Raw genomic sequence first — 21990 nt, forward strand, 5'->3', positions numbered from 1 at the left:
CATTCTTGCAAGTAGCTGCTGTGCTGCTTGTCTGAGGTCACCAAGGAACCTGGGGACATTGAGTCAGGTCAGCCCCTGGGACAGAGGCTACTTGCCAGTAACACCAGGGCAGCCTCTGATGTCAACAGCAAGGGAGAGGGAAGGATGATGACAAGTGAGGAAATTACAGTTGTATGAGACTGAGTACAAGAGAAGAGACAAGGGAAGTGCTTTTAAAAATCCTTGCATTTTTATTTCTAATAGAACCTGGAGTTTGCTGCACACGGTGTTCTACAAAACTGTCACCATCTTCAGCAAATCTGGACCTGTGGCTAAAAGGCCAGTGCATGTGTATGCGCGCACACACTGCATCCTCCATCACCTCCGTGCCCCGGTCAGCAGGACTGCCAGCCAGCTGGGACACGGAGGAATGAGAGGGTGACTGAGGACCCGTCCCAGCAGCCAGCGTGCCTGTGCCGGAGCCCACCTGGGTGGTGGGCAGGGACGTTGGTCTCATCGGCTGTTCGGGCAACCTGAATACATCAATCCTGCCCTCAACATCCTTTAAAAGCCAAGCTGAATTAAATACACCTGACTTACAGCGACCCTGGTGACCCAGCTGCCCTGCCGAATCCGGCGAGGCTGGAAAACAGAGGGGTGGACACTCCATAGATGTCCACAGTACTTCCCTAAGGTGCTGTGATGCCATTTTTCTGATACTCCCACAAAAGAGAAGGCCTGACAGTCACCAGTTGGTGACAGTTTATAAAACAGTTTCACATGTATCATCTCAATCATGCAAGATAATCAGAGCATGTTTTTAAGCCCAGCTGGTAGGTCAGAAAATAAAGGCAGTGGGAGAGAGGACCGATACATGAAAAGAGACTCAAGAAACACTCACACTTTGCTGGTGGACAGGTAAATGGTACAGACACTCTGGAAAAGGTCAGTATTTCATACAAAACTTAACATGGACCTACTCTAAGATCCAGCTACTGTACTTGCAGGCACTTACTTCAGAGAAATAAAACTTCATGTTCACACAAAAACTTGTACACAAATGTCACAGCAGCTTTATTCCTAACAACCAAAAACTGGAAACAACCCAGGTGTCCTTAAATGGGTGAATGGGTAAGCAAACTGGGTGGTATATCCACATTGTGAAATACTACTCAGCAATAGAAAGGAGCGGATTATTGGTACACGCAACAACTTGAATGAATCGGCAGAGAATTATGTTGAGTTAAAAAAAAAAAAAGGCAATCCCAAAAGGCTACATATTGTATGATTCCATTTATATAACATTTTTGAAATGACAAAAGTATAGACATGAAAAACAGACAGGTGGATGCCCAGCGCTGGGGGAGTGGGCTGTGGCTACATGGCAGCAACGGCAAGGGGCCTCGGTCTGAATCTTGACTGTATCAGTGCCCACAGTACCTTGGCTGCCAGGTTGTATTACAGCCTGCAAAACGGTACCACTGGAAGAAGTGGGTGAAGGACCTCTCTATAGCTACATGTTAACCTACAATTATCTCAAAATTAGAAGTTTAATTTCCAAAAAGAGAGAAACACTCAAGAGACATGTAGCCCTTATTTAGATCCTGATGTGAACAAGGCTATAACAACTCATTTCTAAGACAACTAAAGAATGTGAACACTGCTTGGACATTAGATAATGGTAAGGAATTATTATTTTTTTAAATGTAATGAAGATACTATGTTATGTAAAAAAAGAATACTTATGTGTCAGAGATACTTATCAAAGTATTTAAGAATAAAATAATAATATGATAGCTGGTATTTGCTTCGAAATAACCCAGCGTTGGGGGAGAAGGCGGTGGGTGGAAATAGAGATAAATAAATAGGCCATGAGTTGGTAATTACCGAAGCTGGGTGATGGGTACACGGGAGTTGATTACGCTACTCTCTACTTTTGTATATACACAGGGTACCAAAAAAGTGTATGCACACTTTAAGAAAGGAAAAGCCTGTATTAAAATTATGCTGATGGCAACCACTTTGAGCACCTCTTGTAATTGAAGAAGTCAAACGTGACTTGTATTCATCTTTTGTTATCGGTATATATTGAGTATTACAATTTTAATAGCTTTTCTCCTTTCTTAAAATTTGTATAATACTTTTTTTGGGGGGAACCCTCTTGTGGGGACAGAGTCCCAGAGAGCAGTTTCCAGGTTCTCGGCCTCATGTGGAAAGGTACTGGCTCGGGTAGTAGATGGCCGTCAGCTGTGGCTAGTTGGCCATCAGCTGTTACCGGCTGCGGCTAAGCTAGCAAACGTGGATTGCAGTCAGCAAGGGGTGGGTTGGTTGCCAGAGAAGCGGATGGCGGGTTGCGGATTGTGTGGCGCCTGCTTCCTGAGTCTCCAACCCAGCCGCCAGCAAGAATATAGTGGTATGACTCCTCTATCTATGGCTCCATGGGTGTTCCTTTTCGGCCTCTCCATGTCCTGCGTTCTTTATTTGCATTCTTATGTAGGGAGTGGGAGCTGAGACCCCACATGACACCCTGCATGACACCCCTGTATTTGAAATTTTCATAATAAAAGGTGGAAGAATGTAAAAAGTCTGAGAGAGGACGCACCTTTCCCCTCCCCTCCGTGCCAATGGCTGCTCTGTATCTGAGAGCAGCAGACACACACCTGCCCACCTCACAGGCTCACAGGTTTGGTGCCACAGGGTGCCACCTGCTCTGATCCCAGCTGACTGGATCAATGAGAACAACAAAAATCAGCAATTTATGGCTGTGGGCTGGCCACGTTCTCTTTCACGATCTGAAATGGGAAATACCAAGACATGATGGCTGTTATAGGGAAGTCCTGACAAACCAAAGCCCCCATGCAAGCTTCAGTTCCGTGGGAACAAAAAAAAAAAACAAACACATTTAAATGAAAGCAGTTGTAGAGAGAAGAAAATGGAGAAGTATAGACAGAAACAAAGACACTGTCAGACATGGAAATAGAAAGAATCACCAAAATAGACGGGTCCTCACAGCTGCCCTGAGTTCTGAGCGCTCGCGTTCCAGCCCCTCCCATAATAATCCCTCTTGCGTTAACTTGCATGAGTCTCACCTTCTCATGAGAGAGGGAGAAGGGGCAGAAGAGGGAGAGGAGGAGGAAGAGCAGGGAAGGAGAGCGTCTAGAGTCTGGGGAGGTCGTCAGGTGAGGGCCAGGACACCCCGACACAGGCTCGCAAGAGGAAGCTGACTTGAGGTCAGCCACCAAACCAGCTGACAGTCAGAAGTTCACTCCCGTCCCAGGCACGTGAGTTCCCTAAATTTCACAGCTCTGTGACTAATGACTATAATGGGCAAACCTTACTATATGATAGATGATGCTTTAAAAAACAAATCATATCGTACCTGACTATCCCAACTCAGTGCAGAAGGGAAACCATCACCCACCGCACCCCACATGCTCACCTGCCTCTCAGGGAGAAGATGTGTCCCAGAAATTAAGATGTGAATGAGATTAGGACGGGAACCAGACAAGCCTGGTTAGTATGTCAGTCCTAAACCAAAGCAAGAACTAATATGAGGGAGAGAAAAACGCAAAGAACCAAGGTTTAAGGCAAACAGGACCTATGATAGCTTGCTGAGAGACGAGCAGCTCTAAACCAGCGTTTTACCATCAGACTCCACACCCACGTGGCTGCTAATATTTACTTGGTGAAATCACTTGGCTGCTGAAAGTTCTTATCCATACATCGTGGGACTCCCCCTCCCCCACTCACATCCCCACCCCAAGGACTTTCACTTTTATTAAAAAGTTAAGGTTCAAGCCATATCACATCATACCTGACTTAGGAGACTCAAGGGGTTTTCACACCCCAAAAGGTCCAGCAGAGGCAGCCCTGCTGACACTGGGTCCTTGGAGAGCCTGCCCCCGGGGGCCCTTCTGAAAGGCAGAACCAGTGATGAGGAACTTGGGGAAGCCTTCCAGGCCAAAGGAAGAGCGGAGCAAGCCCAGGAAGTAAGAAGAGCAGAGTGCAGGTTTGACCAAGAGGAAATTAAGGCCGCTACTGCAGCCGGAGAACAGGATGGACGTGGGGGAGCAGCAAGAAACTACACTGAAGGGGAAAACAGGCCCAGGCACAGTCAGGAACATTCCAAAGAATGTCCAGAAGCCAGAGTAAATGGGTGGGGAAAAGAAAAAAAGAGCAGGCCTGAGAGTCAATCCAAGATGATTAACCGGCAGCACCCGGGCAGCAGCCATTACACATGCGGCTTTGAGCAGAGAAACTGAGCATTCTCCTGTCAGAGGGATGATGCGCCAAGGTAGGGACGAAGAGAAGGTGCAGACTTAATGTCAACCCCAGAGGCTCCTGTCAAGCGCACTGGACTGACGGATTTGGGGGGTACGCTGGCTTCTGCCCAGGCTCAGACTCAGGCTGCCCTGCCCTTCTCCTCCTGCCCCCCCTCCCCTTAACCCCTTAGCTTTCAAGGCCTTGTACAAACCCACCTCGTCCTCCTGGACGAAGTGTCCCCTCTGAACTCTGATGGAACTGACAGGACCTGGTCCATTCTCCGTGCCCATCAGCCCCCAAGATCGCCCTTAAGTCCAGGCTCGGGGCTGACGCTACTCCGCTGACCTCGGACCCCGGCTATGTGAGCACCCCTTGCTTGGGCTCTCTCCCCAACCAGAAGGCAACCGCCCACCCCACTACCCTGTACACGGCCGGAGGACAGCAGACCCTGTACAGGAGACGAGATGCCTAGAATAAACGCTGCTTGACCTCTTGACAGCAATAAACACTGGCTAATGCCTTTCCTGGTAGCCAAGAATTTAAAAGAGGATCCTGAAGTTAAAAGACAGCATCTAACAGAGGGGACCAAAATGAAAGACGTTACTGTTCAATCAATTTGGCAACGATTTTCATTAGCTGACAAAGAGCTTCTAGCATTAACTTAGTAAAAAGCGGTCTCCACCACATCACTATTTTTAGCACTTTACGACAAATTTACTCAGCTGTTCCCCTTCAGAATAAGAGAACGCAAACGCCTCAAATTTGCTCCACAGGAACTGCCAGAAAACAGTTTTCACTGAAATCACTGGACACGTGTTTATAACCTTTGTTCAGTATTTACTCAGATGTTTTCACTCCGGCAAGTTCCTGAATATCGGTTTTGCCTTTTGCTTTCTCCTGTACCTCACGCCACGGTGAACACTGGTGGTTAGGGCATCATCTGCTACCCAGGAAATCAGAATCCACTGTGTTTCCTCAAGGCCTGGGGGACCCATCTAGAAATGGTTGTCCAGAAAATTCAAACTCCTGGTTGTGACTAACCCACAGGAACATCCGGTCTCTATGCAGTTTATCAGAAGCTACTGGACTTCATCCCCAGGCAGTTCTAAATGGGCGTAAGAAAAAGTGCTGAGGTGACCCCCAAGACAGAGCAGTTCAAGATACACACCTAACAAAAATGTATTCACTTAACTCCCTTGAGAAATATTTAGTGAACGCCTACTTGTGCCTGGCTGTGTTCTAGGCACTGGGAACACAGCGGTGAATAAATGCAGAAAACCTCCTGCCCTTGTCGAGCCTACATTTGGGTGGGCGGTGGGGGGACAAATGATGGGGGAAAAGTAAACTACGTTCTCTGTCAGATGGTGGTAAGGACTAGGAAGAAAAATAAAGCGGGGTAGAGGTGATGGGCACTGCAGAGGAGATGAGTACAATTTTACACGGGATGGTCAGGGATGCCCCGCTGAGGAGGTGACATCGGGACAAAGATTGAAAGGAAGTGAGGAAACAAGCCTTGGTGGTGTCTTTTTCGGGAGGGAGGTCCAGGAGGAGGGAGCAGGGACGCTGGTGTGGCTCAGTGGGGTGAGCAAGGGAGAGCCTGGTAGCAGCTCAGCTGACCATCAGAGCTTTAAAGAGGGCTTCAGGCCCAGGAGGCAGGGCAGGGACATAAGACCCAGAAGCAAGAGCTGTGAGACCAGACTAGGCATTACTCTTACCCACATACACTGCCCCTTAAAGTTACTATAAGGATGATACGATGGCCAAATAGAACGAGAGCTGTGGCTGTAGGTGGCCAGTCTGCACCCTGGATTGTATCCAACCCCTCAGTCTATAGCTGAGAACCAGCCACCCGGGCAGAAAAGGGCTCGCCCATGGGCTTACAGAAAGATGGTGACCGACTTAGAAATTCTAGCCAGCTGCACTGGTATGGCCTGTCTGGGCCACACAGAACAGGCCTGCTTCCTCTTTCCCAGGCTGGCCCTTCAGAAGCAGCAAATCATCTCTAGCATGTAGGCCCAGTTCCCTCAAGGGTCGATTTCGGGATCCCTCAGCTGCCCTCTGGGTCACCCTCCTCGGAAACCGCTCCAGTCTGCCAAAGCTGTGGGGGTATTCTGCTTGCAGAGCGGCACCAGACATACAGCTCCCTCCTTTTAAAGAACTCTGTACCCATGGTCTCACCACCATTCATGATCCAGGGACAGTTTTCCTAACACTTCTGGGTCTGAGGTAAATTTCGGGAATACCCAAAGCTACTTCAGATTGGCTCAGGAAGCAGTCATGGTATAAGCAACACAGTACGTGAATAATTAAAATGCCTTCCCAATGACATGCTCCACTGGCCTTGCTGCAGGGAGAAGAGGAAAGACTGACAGGAAGTGCCTTTGTCTGAAGGCTGAGGCTTCCTGCCCCCACCTCCCACACACACACACCCCAACAGACAGCACTACAAAAGTGCTGTTCATTTATCACTCTTATTTTAGGGCAGCATTTCTTAGAGTGAGTTCTGTGACACAACCCTATCTTAGCATGTGAACAGGCATCCTCAAAAAGGCGTTGCTCTGTGGTTAAGTTTGAGAAATGCTAGGTAAAACATAAACATTTTTTTTATTTTACTTCAGTACTTTTGGAGCTTTTGATTTGCTGATATTTGTGACCCTCCAAGAGGAAAAGCACTACCATCGAATACTGAGCATGTCTCCGCGCCAGGCACGACGACTCTTCACACATGGTCTCCATCAGTCGTCATCCAACCCTGCGACAGCTGTACACTCATTACTCCCATTTTCTAAACAAAGTATCAGTAGCTCGGAGAAGGTCAGCCGCTTACCCACAGTCTCTATTAGGAGTTAGGAGAGGGTTGGGCAGTACTAGGCGTTATTATGGCCAGAGAACTCGGAGAGAGCCCAGTAACCCCTACTCCTGAGGAGGTTTCTGAGACATTTATACACACCAGGGTCAACGGCAGGTGGGAAAGGAAAAGACCACTTTATTATTAGCTGCGGTATGACACAGAACTCTCTGGCAAACCAGGTTAGAGTATGTGGCTTACGCCCAAAGTCTCCTTCAGCCCAAGGAAGCATGAGGGGTGGAGGAAAGAGAAGAAAACAGTACCTCTCTCCCAGAAACCTGACCCCTTCTCCACCATAGTCCAGGCTCCAGAACTTACATATACACCCGCCTGCAGGACTCCTGGATTACTTACTGATGGGTAAGTAAACATTGATTATAGTTTCCTGATTTGGTTTCAAACTGAACAAAGTGATGAAGTTCCATAAACCAGCCTTAAAAGCCTTCTCTGCTTCATATAACTGCTATGCAAGAACATTCAAGACCTCGCACAATGGTGAGTAAAAATACAAAAATCACAGAATAAAGAAATCCAAACTGACTATGGTTTTTACTACATTTGTCACATTTCACTTGAGGGGAAAAAATGGAATTTTTAAGGGTTTCTGCAGAAGGCTGCACACTGACCTCAGAATTTCAAAGCATGAATGAATGAATGAATAAATGAAAGCTGCCAGTGTGGATCTTTCCATTTTGGTCTTGTCTCCAGCCTGCAGGCTTTCTGGCCCTGCCTCCGTTCTTTCTCATGCGTGGCCGTAAACCTGGGCTAAGAGGCACCCACACATTCATTACCAGAAATTCACACCAGCCTTTCTCATCAAGTGCCACTGACCCAAAGTGGACCCAATACTGTTCTCACAGGAGTTCAGTCATCTTCCTCCAGCCTCAGGACAGCAAGGCCTCAGTGACGGGCTGCTGAAATAAGAGGCTCAGGGTGACAACACCCATGATGCCAGGAGAAGGGCTGGGAGCAGGTCTGGGCCACCCCACCCCCATTCATCCCCAGTCGACTGTCACTTCTCTACAACAGCAAGTATCACAGTAAGCTTCAAGAAGGTAACCTGGAGGCTCAGGCCCCAGGGCCTACATTTTTCGGGGTTTTATAATATTTTGCACTTGCCTGATCTTTTCATACACTTAGATCTTAGGAAACATGAGTAGGATGGAGGTGGTGGGGTGGGAATAATGATATGCTGTGACTATGCAGATCTCAGGTACCTGGATTCTGGGGGCTGGTGGAAAAGGTCTTTTGGGAGGGTGCGGGGAGATGAAGCACGTTAGCTGCACTCCTCCACTTCCAGCTCACAGTAACCCTGAGAGGAAGGCAGGTCGGCGATGGCGAGCCTCACTAGGGGACAAGTGGTGACATGACTTGCCCAGGATCGTCCAGGAAATGTCCTTATTCCATTATCAGAAGATCTTTCCAAAAGGCAAAGTGGGTGGTCTAAGAGTCAGAACCTACCTCCAGCCCCACACCTGCTGGTGCTATATTTGGAGGCATCACCACCCACACAGCTACCAATTACTGGGCAATCGCCATGTGCTATCACAGTGCCAAAGCCGTTACAGGTGTCAGCTCATTAGGCCTCTGAACTACCGTATTTTGCCATAAATTTGTGAGGGAAAAATAAGTATGCGCATTATACTTGAGTAGTACTAATTCCTTATCTATATAAATGTTTTTAATTCTTTTTTTATGTTTATGAATTAAAAGTGTAACTCCAGAAATCAAGAATGATATCCGTATGCAAAATAATACCCTGGAATACAATGATCGGTTATGTTGAACTTACAACAAACTTGCAACGATGAAGAGTTCTTGGCCTTCTATGATGCGTAAATAACATAAATTTGTTACCGGTACATAAAAATTTATTGTATGTTTATCTGTTCTTGTCTTTTGTAATTATTTCTTACATAAAATTTCTTGTACCAAAATATGTTAAAAAGTAAATGCTAAAATTCCTTTGTAATACAAAAAACAAGTACCTAAATGTAAACAACTTAAAATTTGAATTAAAAAGTTAAAACAAAATATTTTTTCCCTGAAACTCTGGGCCAAAAACACGGGTGTGCATTATACACGGGAGCACATCATACACAGCAAAATACGGCAAGTACTAGTAATACATCATCCCCATTGTATAGATAAGAAACTGAGATCCAGAGAGGAGACACGTTAACACTTTACCTTGTTCCAGGCACTGCTTTAAGCCCCTTACATACACTATTTCATTCTCATAACGACCCGTGAGATGTGAACTGTTGTTATCTCCATTCTGTAGATGACGAAAGCAAAGCACAGACAGGTTCAGTAACTTGGCAAGAGTCACACAGCAGGTCAGTGATAGGGCTGCCATGAGCCAGGCACTCTGCCACCAGGCCTATGTTCTTAACCACTACACCACTCAGCCACTTTTAAGTAACTTCCCATGGTCACAACTCTCGTGAATCACAGAGATGCGATTTGCACCCACCTCTGCCTGCCTCAGCGCCTGAACTCCTATTCTCTGTGATCTGCCCCTTCAGCCTGCTTCGGACCTGCCTGGCTCCAAGCTCCCGGCAGACACTGGGCCTGGAAGTCAAGGAAGCTCAGACATGATCATCTACTGCCCCAAACAGTAAAACGGGCCAACTGTCCGGAACAGAGAAACAGCATTTCCGCATCTCTAGGCTTCCACAGACCACGGCTGGTGGCACGGTGAGGGGCAGCCATCACCAGCAGGACGAGCGGGACGGGCCCAAGCAGTGGAGAAACCTGACAAACATTACCTCAGCCAGCTGCTCAAGGTCAACATCAATGGTGATGAATCATGTACCCTGGATATGATGTGATGAAAATGGCACTTTACCTCTGTGGTCTTCCTCTCCAAAAACTCGTAACTCTAGTCTAATGATACGAAAAACATCAGACAAATCCCAACTGAAGGACAGTCTTCAAATATCTGACCAGTACTTCTCAATACTATTAAAGACACCAAACACAAGGCAAGTTGGAGAAAATTTCACCATCAAGGGAAGCTTAAGGAGACATGACAAGCAAATGTAATGTGGCACCCTGGATGGGATCCCGGAACAAAAAGGGGGCATTAGATTAAAACCAAGGACATCTGAATAAAGTGTGGGCTTTACTTAATAATAACATATAAACGTTGGTTTATTAGTTGTAACAAACGTCCCATATTCATGTAATATGTTAATAATAGGGGAAATCGGGTGAGGGATATGTGGGAACTCTCTGTACTATGTTCATAATCTTTCTAATAAATCTAAAACTATTCTAAAAAATAAAGTTTTTCTTTTTTAAGTGACCATCCAAGACCAGAGAGTGAGGCAGATGTGGAGAAGATACCAAGGCCCCAAGCGCCGAGGCCGGATGGGATTCTGAGACAGCAGAGTGAAGACACATGCACACATCTGGAAGGGTGGACATACATCAAACTGAAAATTGTGGAACGTACAGAAAACAAACACATACACAACCTACGCGGCCAATACACTCCTGGTACGTATGTGAAGGGAGCGTGTGCTCCAGCAACATAGAGACTGCCTGGCTGAAGAGGACCGAGGAGGTGATGGAATCCAGTACTGTCTTTGAATAACTGGGGAAACTGAGGCCAGGAGAGAGGTGGAGTTGGACAACCTCAATCCTTATCTCTTAGTTACCAGGGGACTTTGATCAGGTCACCTCGCCTCTCCTGGCCTCATGCTGTCCATCCATAAAACTGGGATGTTAATGCTGGCTAACGTCACAGAATGGTTAGGAGGCTTCACACAGATAAGAGATATGTTCAATCAAATCATCTTCAACAATCCCTGCTCCTCACAACTTAATGTCATCATCCTGGGATGCGCACAGCCTCCCGTGGTACATGCAGTCACACAGTAATGGGACGGTGTGATACCCTGTTCCTCCTGGAGCTGACAAGCGGCCAGACCCCACCTCAGTGCACACACCCCGCCCAGCAGTCCTTTCTCCTGACTGGGCATTGGTTTTCTCCTGGTGGCAAATGGGAAAGACAGCCACTGGGGATGTGGACAGTTGGAGGGGTCTCTAGGTGGTGAAACTGGGAACCACTGCTTTAGGGGCCTCTGAGCTGAAGAAACATCAGCACGAAGTAGTAACAAAAACAATAACCAGCAGCAGATCATGGTTTATTCAATATTTTCCCCCACCAACCCTTCCTCATAACAGCCCTGGAATCAAGGCAGAAAAGGTGAAATTATTCCCACTTCACAGATGAGGGGAGAGGAAACTGAGGTAAAATTGAGTTTCTCTGCTTACCCCAAAGCCTCAGGCACAGGGCTAGGGGCAGGGCTGGCCCTCAAATTTTGGTTGATTGACTCACGGGCAAACAAAGAGAAGCTTCCACAAAAGCAAACCCTCCCACACGATCTCCGAGGCCAGGCCTGAGGTAAGCCTGGAAACATGAGCAACGTGGCACGGCCAGCCTGTAGCCCACGTCAGGCACGTTTGCGGGACGTCCTCGGTGTCAATGGCTGGGAGTCAGGGAGCCTCGGTCCTGTCCTTGCTCAGCCAGGCTCTTTGACCCTGGGGAAGTCTCTCCCCCCATCTGTGCCTGAATTCCCTTGTCTTAAAAATGGGACCATGGTGCCTGCTGCACCCCCCTTATGAGTGAACACAAACACCCTCTATAAAGATGCGGGGTAGTGACGGATGGACAGGCAGAGAACACCCTCTTCCTCACCTCACATGCCCCCTCTTCAGAATAACCCAAACAAAGCCAGTCAGTGGATAGTCTCCGTACCCGAAGGGTGACCCCGACTGAGTCCTCCCAGGCACACACAGGAGTCTAGACCCAGTGCTGCCAGCATGCTCACAGCCAGTGACCGTGGGAATCCTGAGTGCAGAGGTGCCAATCCCCCCACCAGAGGCGTGTCAGGAGAGGTTGCCACAACTCGAACCCATCCCTCCTCTGTGTAGACACAGGACAATGTGCGAACTTCACTCCTCACCTGCGGGGAGGGAACCAACAGAAACACGGGGCAGCTGAAAACATGACGCCGTAATGGGCACAGACCAGCCAGTGGCTTCTTCAAACCCCACAGGCGTCCAAGGTATACAAGCCGCCTGGCTCATATGAAGCTGGTTTTGTCCACAGCTAATCAGGAAGTCAATCAACTGGAATGTCTGGACGCCCCACACCAACAGAAACAAGGGTGAAACAGTCCAGTGCCACGGCCAAGCTACAGAAGCCAAGTGAATACACAGCATGGCTAAAGCCTAGCTCCACGGCCCCGGCCTGGGCTCCACGGCCCAGGAGCAAGACTCACGGGGCCTAAGAAGGAGAGTGCTAAGGAGGAAAACAGAGTTTCCTGGACCTTTCCAGGATTCAGACCTCACCAAGGCTCCCTCCTCCTACCTTCTCTCACCTGGACTCGGCTTTGTCAAGGTAACACTGAGCCTATCTCCAAAAGACCCCAGGAGAACATTAGGCTCCAAAATACTGTTTTCCTCCTCCCTTCAACCTTTCCCTCAACCTCATTCATTTATCCAACACACATATTATTCATTTCATTCCCTTGGGGCATCTATCTCCATTTGGGGTCCAGAGGAAGGCGACCAGGTGTGGTTAACTCACACTAACGTGCAGAGCCCTGACAGGCAGCGGTCCCATGGTAGGCATATCTGCACTGCATTTACAGGAGTTTATGACCCCATAACTGGAGCTCTGAGTGGAAGACTGTCTGCTCTACATTCTCTCCTAATTTTATTTCCTCTTTTTCTGAACCCACAGAGTTGCTAAAAGCTGCAAGCCAGTTCATAATTGTTCCTGCAGCAGCCAGTGTCATGACCTCTGTAGCCCCTGGGCTCTCACAGAAAGAGGGAAGCTGTGCAAAAAGCTGGGGACGCCTGTCAGGTCTCAGTGGATGCGACAGTTCACCTCCTGTATGTGTACATGCTTGGTACACAACTTGTGCATACACACGTACACACATGCCCACTCTAAATTAGCTGCTGCTTGAGGCCAGGGAGTCTACCCTTCAGGTCTCTCACAGCCTGTCCATAATACCCAGCTCTGCGGACACTCAAAAAATACATGCAGCTGGACCCCAACAACTCCCCCTACAATCTGTCCCCCATCTCAGACGCACCAGCTTTCCGAAAGCATGGATCTGGGCTGGTTCCCGCCTGGCAAAATGTCCACAAAGGCCTTGCCTCCTGTGTCTGGGGCCAGCGCTCAGCCTGGCATCCAAGCCTCCACCGGGCATGACAATCTCCCTCACCCGTCTTCTCTCCCACCACTTCCCAGCCTGTGCCCTACCATGTTTGTCAAAAGTGATGTGCTGTTTCCCAAACACACACAAACCTCTTCCCAACTGCCTGAACCACTCCCTACCTGTTTCCACTCAATGAAACTTTACCTGCCCTTCACAGCTCGAGTACCTCCTCCTCCCTGAAGCCCCCTCCTTGCCAAAAGCCTGTGACTCGTCCTCTTCAGAAACGCTCAGCATTGCGTGGGTCTCCCTGTGGCCTTCACGACATCCTGCCTAATTGCTGGACCATGCGACCCACCCCACCGCCACGATCCCCTGAAGCAGCAAACATCTCTAAGACACTAGAACGGTTAGCACCGCGTCATACAAACACCAGACCCCTGGCAGAGGAGTCTATTAGCAAATGGCTGACCACAGAACAAGATCCTTACAGGAACGTCTCCCGGGGCCGCTGGCTAGCCTTACACACTGCCGACTGTCCGGGCCCTGCCGCCCCCACCCAGGGCGAGCCCCACCACAGTCATACTCGCACACCAGGCATCGTGGCTCAGCCTCGGTGAGGGTTGTTTTTATGGCCCGTATCACTAAGCCGGAGCCAATAACTCCTAGGAGCCATGTGACACTGGAGAAAGAAGCTGCAGTCCCTGAGGAGCTGCTCTCCACGCCCTCCAGTTGGGCAAAAATGTTTTCTTTTCCATTGCCTAAGATGCTTCCAGTGGGGACAAACCTAACACCACCAACAGGAGGAGATAAAAGCCCTGTGGTGTGTGAGTGAGGAGCCGAGAGTGGCTGCATGCCTGTGAAGGACACATGGCCAGCCAAGTGTCAGGGCCGGACCTGCCAGCCAGCCACACATGACCAATCCAATAAGCAATGGAAAGAAAAACAAGATTTAACCAAAGTCAGAGCCAGCGAGTTCTGCCTGCAGGGCCACTTTGTTCCTCACTCTGCAAATGTGGTCTGGGCAGCGCTGCTCCAGGACGCTCTGAGCAAAACACATGAGGTTAACCAGCCCCCACCCAGCCCACCCAGGCCCCCTCTGCATGGCTGCAGCGAGGGGCCCAGGAGAGGAGGGGGGACCAGGTTTTGTAAGCTTCAGGGCGCTGGGTGGGTATGAGAGGCTGAGCATTCAGCTCTGGGTCAAGGCATCAGAAACTTAGCTAGGAGACCCAGCTTATTCTAAACCATGGAGAAATGGCCAGACCTCACTCAGTTCCTCCCTTCCTCTCCTGGCAAGTGGTGGCAGCAAGTGTTCTGAGGCTCGTATGTGGCTGCCTGAGGTCCCCCCAAGAGGTCAGACATCAATGGGCTTAGAAAGCTGTACAGAACCTCAGTTGTATAAGCTGACAACACTACAGGAGGGGGAAATTAACACAGGCTTTGTATGGGTCACTCCTGGCCCAGGAATCCCCCCATGGGGAGCTACCATAAAGAAATAACCCTAATTAGAGAAAATAATCTTTATGTGCGTATATATTCATCACAGTACAATTTGTGATCGTAGAAAAATAGAAAGCATCTAGGTAGCTGAGAACAGGGAAATTAGATAAAGTGAACTAAGGTCCATCTACTCAATGGAACCATTCAAAACATTTTCAAACTATGATTACACAGAAAATGGTCATAAGTAACGTTAACTGAAAATTTTATAATACAGCTTTACTTGTACCATTTCTTTCATTTATTTTTAGTTTAAATAAAGGTTCAGTTTCATTCTTTGATATGTAAAAAACACTCAGAATAATTTATATACATAGTACAACTCCTACTTTGACTAAATTGTTAAAGAGCTGCATGTTGGGAAGACATTACGAGGTAATCAAGAATTAATAGTGATGACGTTTATATAGTAGTAAAAGGATAACTTTTTTCTATTTTAATGTCAGATATTCCCTTTATGAATCAAAGTCACTTTTAAAACAGAAAAAAAAAGACGTAAATCTATTTTAGAGGTAGCTGAAATACAGAAGGGTGATCCTCCTGCTACGGAGTTGGAGGAGCGGTGGGAGGAGAGGCTTGGACAGAGAGAAACCACCTGGATTTCTGCGGCAAACACCAGCCGGGCCGGTCTGAGACGTAAGTCAGACAGAGCTTTCCTGACCCAGCCTTCCTGATGGAATCAAGGGCTTATGACCCACCCATGCTCCACTCTCACTTTAATGGAGAAAAAAGAACAACGTGAAACAAAATAACCAAAAGAGCAAGAACACACCAAACACACAAGCACAAAATCTTCAACAAACCCCCAAACAACAGCAATTTCTATGATTTTAAAAAATGAATACAAAAAGGCAGCAATAAAGAGCCATGACAAATGCAAGACAGCACTAACGGTGCCTGAAAACAAAGCTTCCTTCTGAAAACTGCAGGAACTCCAAAGGATGTGCCCAGAAGGAGCGTCACACGAGGCCAAGTACTGCGTGGCAGCTAAAATGCTCGGCAGAAACACCCCCGACTCCGCAGGGGCACCAGGACTCCTCCCTCGTTGCATTTTGTGACTATCAGATTTTAATAACTCCTGATAACGCTCTTCTTAGGAAGCGGACTTTGGGCAGATACAGAAATGACTCTCCGGCAGCATATTATCATCATCTGAAGAACCCAAGGACAGAGTTGGTGTTCGGGGCTGCCCGCTGCACACCTCCCACAGCTCCTTCCTCACCTGTGTCACCTGACACAGGCCCCTCAGAGGCCTGGACCGCACTTGGAGAGATACCGGTGATCTGATCTAGTGCAGCCACTGCAGAGCTCTGGCCAGAGTCTTGTCTCTGCAGACATCACCCTGGACGAGACCAGGCTACCAGCAGGGCAACGTCAGAGGAGCAGACGGACGGCAGCCTGAGGCTCCCTAACGGGTGCCATCTGCACTTAACAATGCACTGCCCTCCCTAGGCACAAGTATTTCTCTGCCCTGACAGTCCCCAAAGTAGAACTATTTCCCCTCTCTCTGGTGCCCCAAAGCATAACCTGGCCTAGAGTTTAGCTCATGATGGCAGAGAGCTAACTGCTGAAGAGGCAGGGAGGGAATGGAAAGTCAGGAATGCCGCCTCCTCTCAGATCTCCTGCTGTCCCTTGTTAGTTCTTCTGTCACAGCATTTCATTCAAGGCCAATCACACATGCAGGAGAACAGGCCTGGTCCGGCCCTAAAGGCCCATCTGGTCGAGACATTTCAAACTACAGTAGTACCTCGCGTTGACGAACATTTCGATTTACGAACGCCATAAACCCAAAAGTAAATGTTTCGGTTTTATATCACGCCTCGGAAGTCAAACATGTCACGCTGCTCCCACTGAGTGCAAGATCCTGAGGCCTAGATGTCCGCTGTTTTTGAACGTTTCAGAACTTGAACTGTCTTCTGGAACTGGTTACGTTAGAAAACAGAGGTACCACTGTAGTTTAATCATGGAACCGTTTGACCAAATAGAATCTTGCTCCACAGCCTGACCTAGATCTATACAGCAATCAAGATAGACTGCTAGGAGTAGGGGTGGGCAGGAGAGGTAGGGGAAGACTAGAACCCCTCTTCCCTCGGCTCCCCAAACTACAGAACACCATAGGGGATTCCTGTGAGCCTGGACCCTTCCAAAACAGTTCACTAAATCAGCCTCCTCATGTACAGGTTAGGAAACTGAGGTCTCAGAGACAAACTGACTCAGCCAGAGGTACACAAGTGCTCAGTGGCAGAGTGAGGACCAGCAGCTATGTCTTGTCTCCCCCCCACTCCCCCCCGGCCCCCCCAAATCCAGGAGAGCAGGAACCGCACCTTCCTCTAGTCTGAGTGGCCTACAGCCCCTGCACCAGGCCTGACCAGTGATCCCATACGGCCCATCTGAGAGGCGGGAAGTAACTGCTGTTTGGAGAAGCAGACCTCCATGTCAGCCAGACCTGGGTTCAAATCCCAGCTCTGCCACATACATGGCTGTAGAACTCTGGGCAAATCACTCAAGTCCTTGGTCTCCCTCATCTGTCACCTCACAGGGCTGGTGGAGGGACTCGGGGAGCTCACGGAGCTGACCCTAGTTTCCGTGAAGAATCACAGATTCTCTTCGCTGTGGCTTTTTGGTGAGCTCATGTCCTCTCTCAGATGCGCTGCCTGTGAAGGTCCCTGAGCCCTGGCTTACAGCTAAGAGAATATTCAGGGGCCTCCGTGCCGCAGGAACTTGCCTTGCGGAGACACAGCCCCAGCTCAAATGGATGCGCTACAGGTCCCCATGGAATGACAATCTGCCAAGGGAACCGCGTGTCAACCTCCAACTCCTGAATTCCCGGCTTACCAGACCCCATCAAACGGTGGTGCTCTTCACACCCCTTTCACTTCCGGTCTGCTGGGCCGGAACAGCAGGCCTGCACATGGCCTGGCTGTCGGGTTGTCTGGTCTGGGAACTGCTGGAAACTCAACCAGTCACAGTTCGGAAAGCGGCTACTCCAAGACCCCAAAACTCTCCTTATCACCCCTAAAAGGCCCAGGTCATGGTTTATCATGGCCAGAAGATGGACAATACCCAGGGCTCCAGAATCAAACAAGGGCTAGTTGAAAGAGAAAAATCCCGAAGCTTGGGACACCCCATGTGAGACCCCCCCACAAACAAGTCTTCTAGTCCAAGGATGAGCAGACCTATCACAGAGCAGACAGTCACATCTCTTCTACTCTTGAGGGACCAAAGCGCAGAAAACACACTGATCGTGCATTAGAGTTTCAAAACAAAGTCCTACTCAGTCACAATTTGCACCTCTCACATCTAGATTTGATATTTTAAAATCGGATAAGTACAGGTTCAAACTAGAAAGAACAGACTAACAGATCTAGAGGGAGGGTCATCTAGTCCTACCTGCCATTCATCAAATGAGCAAAGTGAGTCCCAGGGAGGGAGGGGGGGCAGAGGGGCAGAGTTGGGGCTGGAGCCCAGATGCCCCCAGTCTAGGGTCACCACACCACACTGTGTCCTCGTGAATGGCCCCCGGGGCCGTGCAACCCAGGGCCCTGCCCCTCATTCTCTGTTACACAAAGGGCATGGCTTGCCCCCGCACCCTCTCCTTCGTGTTTCAGTGGAGCTCCTCTGACGCAGGGCGCTGGCAGGACTGTGCAGCCAGGGCACCAGACGCAAACACCAAACCGGAGGGGCTGCTGCCCTGGCATCAGGTTACCTTTGGGCATGATCTGGTGCATGGCCACCGAGAGGAAGAAGATGGAATCGCTGTAGTAGGTCCCTGAGCCGGCACTGAAGTGCTTCTGCATGGCCTCCACGACGGGGAAGAGCTTGTCCGTCAGCACGGCGACATCGTGAAAGACGACCTGCAGGAGGGCACAGGGAACAGGAAACTGCGGCCATGAGCAAACTGGGTCCAGACAACCAGCCACACATGGGCCCACGGAGGGGAGACAGACCGTGCCCCTCAAAGACCACAATCCGGGGGTCCCTAGTGCAAGTTCAGGAAACGGGGAACAACGGGGAGTCAGCAGAGGCTGACTGTGAGGACAGGGATACAAAGTGTTGAAGGGTGTGCAGGCACGCATATGGGGGGGGGGGTGCCACGGGAAGGGTGGGGGCGAGGACAGGCACAGGAGCAGCCCCCAGTCTGCTTCGGGCTTCTGAACTTCACGCTGGCCCATCCGGAAGGCAGCTCTGTGCCCAGTGACCGGAAACCACGGGAACTGTCTGGTCCTGAAATGAGGACCCTCAGTGTGTGTGCGTGGCGACACCGGCCCAGCATAGCTGCTCCTGGTAGCCACTGCACACGTCCCACATGTAGGCCAGTCAGGGGCCGCACCTCCCTTGTCCCACAGTGTGAACAGTGAGACAGTCCCTGAGAAACGGGCCTGGCAAATGCCTCCGGGCACAGTAAACTCATCTATCAACTCAACTAGCATTTCGTGAGTGTCCCAGACACTTTGGAGGTGCGGTGAGAGGTACAAGCTGGCACCACCTTCCTGAGAATACTTAGAGCCTAGAGATACCACCAGCTGCCCAACAGAGCTCTGCCGTTGATGAAACACCCTCACATACACACCCTGATCCCCCTGAGAACCGGGGACCTCAGCGAGGCAGACATCACTATGACAGCTCCAGATTGCAAACAAGAAAGCAGATGTTCACGGAGGTCACACTTGCCTGAGGTCATCTAGCTAATAAGTGGCAGAGCCAGACCTTGAACCCTCATCTCCAGTCCCTGTCCCATGCTCTCTCCCAGCTATAAATGCATCCTCTTTCCTTACCAGCGACTGACGGAGGAGGAAGGCCTCGGCAGGACCAGTGACTAGAACAGCCAAGAGCACTAATGGGACCCTGATGAGTCGGTCTCCCTGTTTGGCCCCAGTCTGTGTTCACGTCCACCCCTCAGCTTCATCCCAGTACCAGATGAGCACACATCCTGCTCACATACTCGCTGTAAGTTTTTCCTGCCACTCTGTGTGCCCACAACAGCTAGAACTCTCCACTGCACACAAAAGGCACTCACTGAACGCACCCAAGCCAGAATGTTCCTCGTCCTTCAACCCTCACAAGGTATCTGTTGAAGACCCTTCTTCCACCTCCCTCTTCCCTAGCAGCCGCAGGACAGAACAAGCCCGCAAGGCAGCCACACGCTGCTAAGCCACTACCAGGCCGACTCCAGGCCCATGAACCTACCTGAATAGGCTCCAACGGCAAAAGGAGAGGCCACCCAATTCCCCTGACTGGCTGGCTGTCAGGGGCCCGGGCAGCAGGAGAAAAGACAGGTGTGGGTGGTGCCCCAGAAGTTCCCAAGCAGGTGGGCTCTGTGTTGTCATTCCCTCTGCCCAGGCTCCTTCCCGGCCCAGTCGCATGGTGGCACCTGCCCGGCCGGCACTCCCAGAGCCCTCAGGTGTCAGAGGGTTAGAAGGATCGCCCGCAGCCCTGCAGCGCTACTCAACCGCCCTGCCTGCTTTTCCCTACTTCACGTTCTGCTCTTGGCCAGAACCCCGTTTTTATCTGAACTCATTTACCCTGTGTTTCTCCTTAGCTCTACTTACATTTCTAAAACACTATTAAAAAACTCTGGAAAACTTCTATATTGCTTTAGTCCTCATCCTTCCCTAACTGTGACCCTTTAAATCTTTCTTTTATTTCTTTAGAAAAGTCTTTTTTGAATTTCTTGATAGTGCATTTCTCTTCTAATGTACTATTTTCCTTTACCCTTTTCCTGACTGTTTTTTCCTCTTACTTTGACTTCTTCTTTTTTGTGGCCTCTCCACCTGAGATGGGGAATCCACACCAGACACCGCCTTTCACCTCCTGCCCCACCACACGGCCCTCACTCCGTCCCTGTGCCTTCCTGGCCGCATGGGCATCAGAAACCCTGGCGGGTTTCCCCACCTCCGGCCTCGCCCTCCTCCAAACCAGCCTATTGTATCTCTCAAGTAATCTTCTATGTATACAAATTCATTTCCCTCTCTCCTTGACTTCAAAACCTCTGATAGCTCCGCACTGCCCTCGGTTATAGTGAAAATGCCCCAGCGAGGCTCATGAGGTCCAGCACTAGTGGCTCTGGCTGCCCTCTGCCCTCCCTCCTCTGGGGATGGGGCAGAACTGAACCCGGCAGTCCCCACGCTGCCCCCCACACCACGGGTGTCTACGTGTGCTTGTATACTCATGCCTGCTCCTTGCGCTGTCTGGAAGCCCCTTGCCCAGCCCCCACCTGCCTAATAAACTTCTATCCAGTCTTCCAACTTTACGTGGACACCACTCCAGCCTTCACACAACCTCCCATGACGCCTCACGCCCTCCTGTGCACCCAGCATCATATGGGGAGAGGCTCCGCTTCCCTATCTGGCTCCTCTACAGGTCTGTTTCTACATCTGCCGGATGGGACACTCCTTGAGGCCAGAGGCTGTGACTGCCCTGTGCCTTGCGCCCAGCCCCTGGCCCGCTGAAAGGCCATCAGAATAGGTTTGCTGAACTAAAGAAACTGCACTTTGGGCCAGTTACTAACCCTCTCTGAGCCTCCAATACAGAAGTGGTAACACCTACGTCCTATGGTGGCTATAGGGCTACCTGGGTAAAGCAAGCAGGTAAAGCACCGCGCTCGAGGTTTGCCACACAACACTTACTCCTGCCCCCTGCCCGCCCTCCCCAGTCCTGAGCCCCCTCTCCTCACAGATCAGTCTTCACTCAGGAGCCAGCTTTTCCCTCTGAGTCTCATTACGCCTCCAAACCACTGCTGGAAACTGGCATTTGGCAAGAAGCTGGAAGCTGACGAGAGGGCTCTCTCAGGAATGGAAGCCTCTGCATTCATTAAAAAGGGAGAGAAAGCATTGATATGTGCAACCAAACACACACACACACACACACACACACACACACTCAGAGTAGGGTCTGCCACAGCCAAGCTAAGGGAGGTAAAGCAATTCGAACAGGCAGCTTCTTCCCCTACTTAAGCCCCCATCTCCCACCAAAGCTTCATAGGAGACAAATTACATCACATCAGCATTAACAGATTTATGAGGACAAACTGTACTCAGTACATTGTTCCAAATGCTGTACGGTAAAGCCTGCTCCAATGAATATTTCATACAATAAATCTACTTGAAGATAAATTATTACGTCCCATGGAATATACTTTATGCAGCAAGAAGCAAACCACAGACACTGCAAGTGTGAATCAAAACACCCAGGCCTCCCAATGTCTAACACACATTTGCAAAC

The 21990-nt window shown here is 49.7% G+C and overlaps 1 protein-coding gene across 2 annotated transcripts in view; it reads right to left on the reverse strand.

Moving 5' to 3' along the window:
* Positions 1 to 21990, reverse strand: part of XXYLT1 (xyloside xylosyltransferase 1) — a 165250-nt gene that overhangs the window by 117344 nt on the left and 25916 nt on the right. For both annotated transcript variants that reach the window (XM_019723388.2, XM_074329703.1), the window contains exon 2: positions 18476 to 18623. In XM_019723388.2, the coding sequence (XP_019578947.1) occupies positions 18476 to 18623 (148 nt within the window). The remainder of the gene's footprint in view (positions 1 to 18475; positions 18624 to 21990) is intronic.

This window comes from Rhinolophus sinicus, linkage group LG01 (genome assembly GCF_036562045.2).
Source record: "Rhinolophus sinicus isolate RSC01 linkage group LG01, ASM3656204v1, whole genome shotgun sequence".
Taxonomy (NCBI): Eukaryota; Metazoa; Chordata; class Mammalia; order Chiroptera; family Rhinolophidae; genus Rhinolophus; species Rhinolophus sinicus.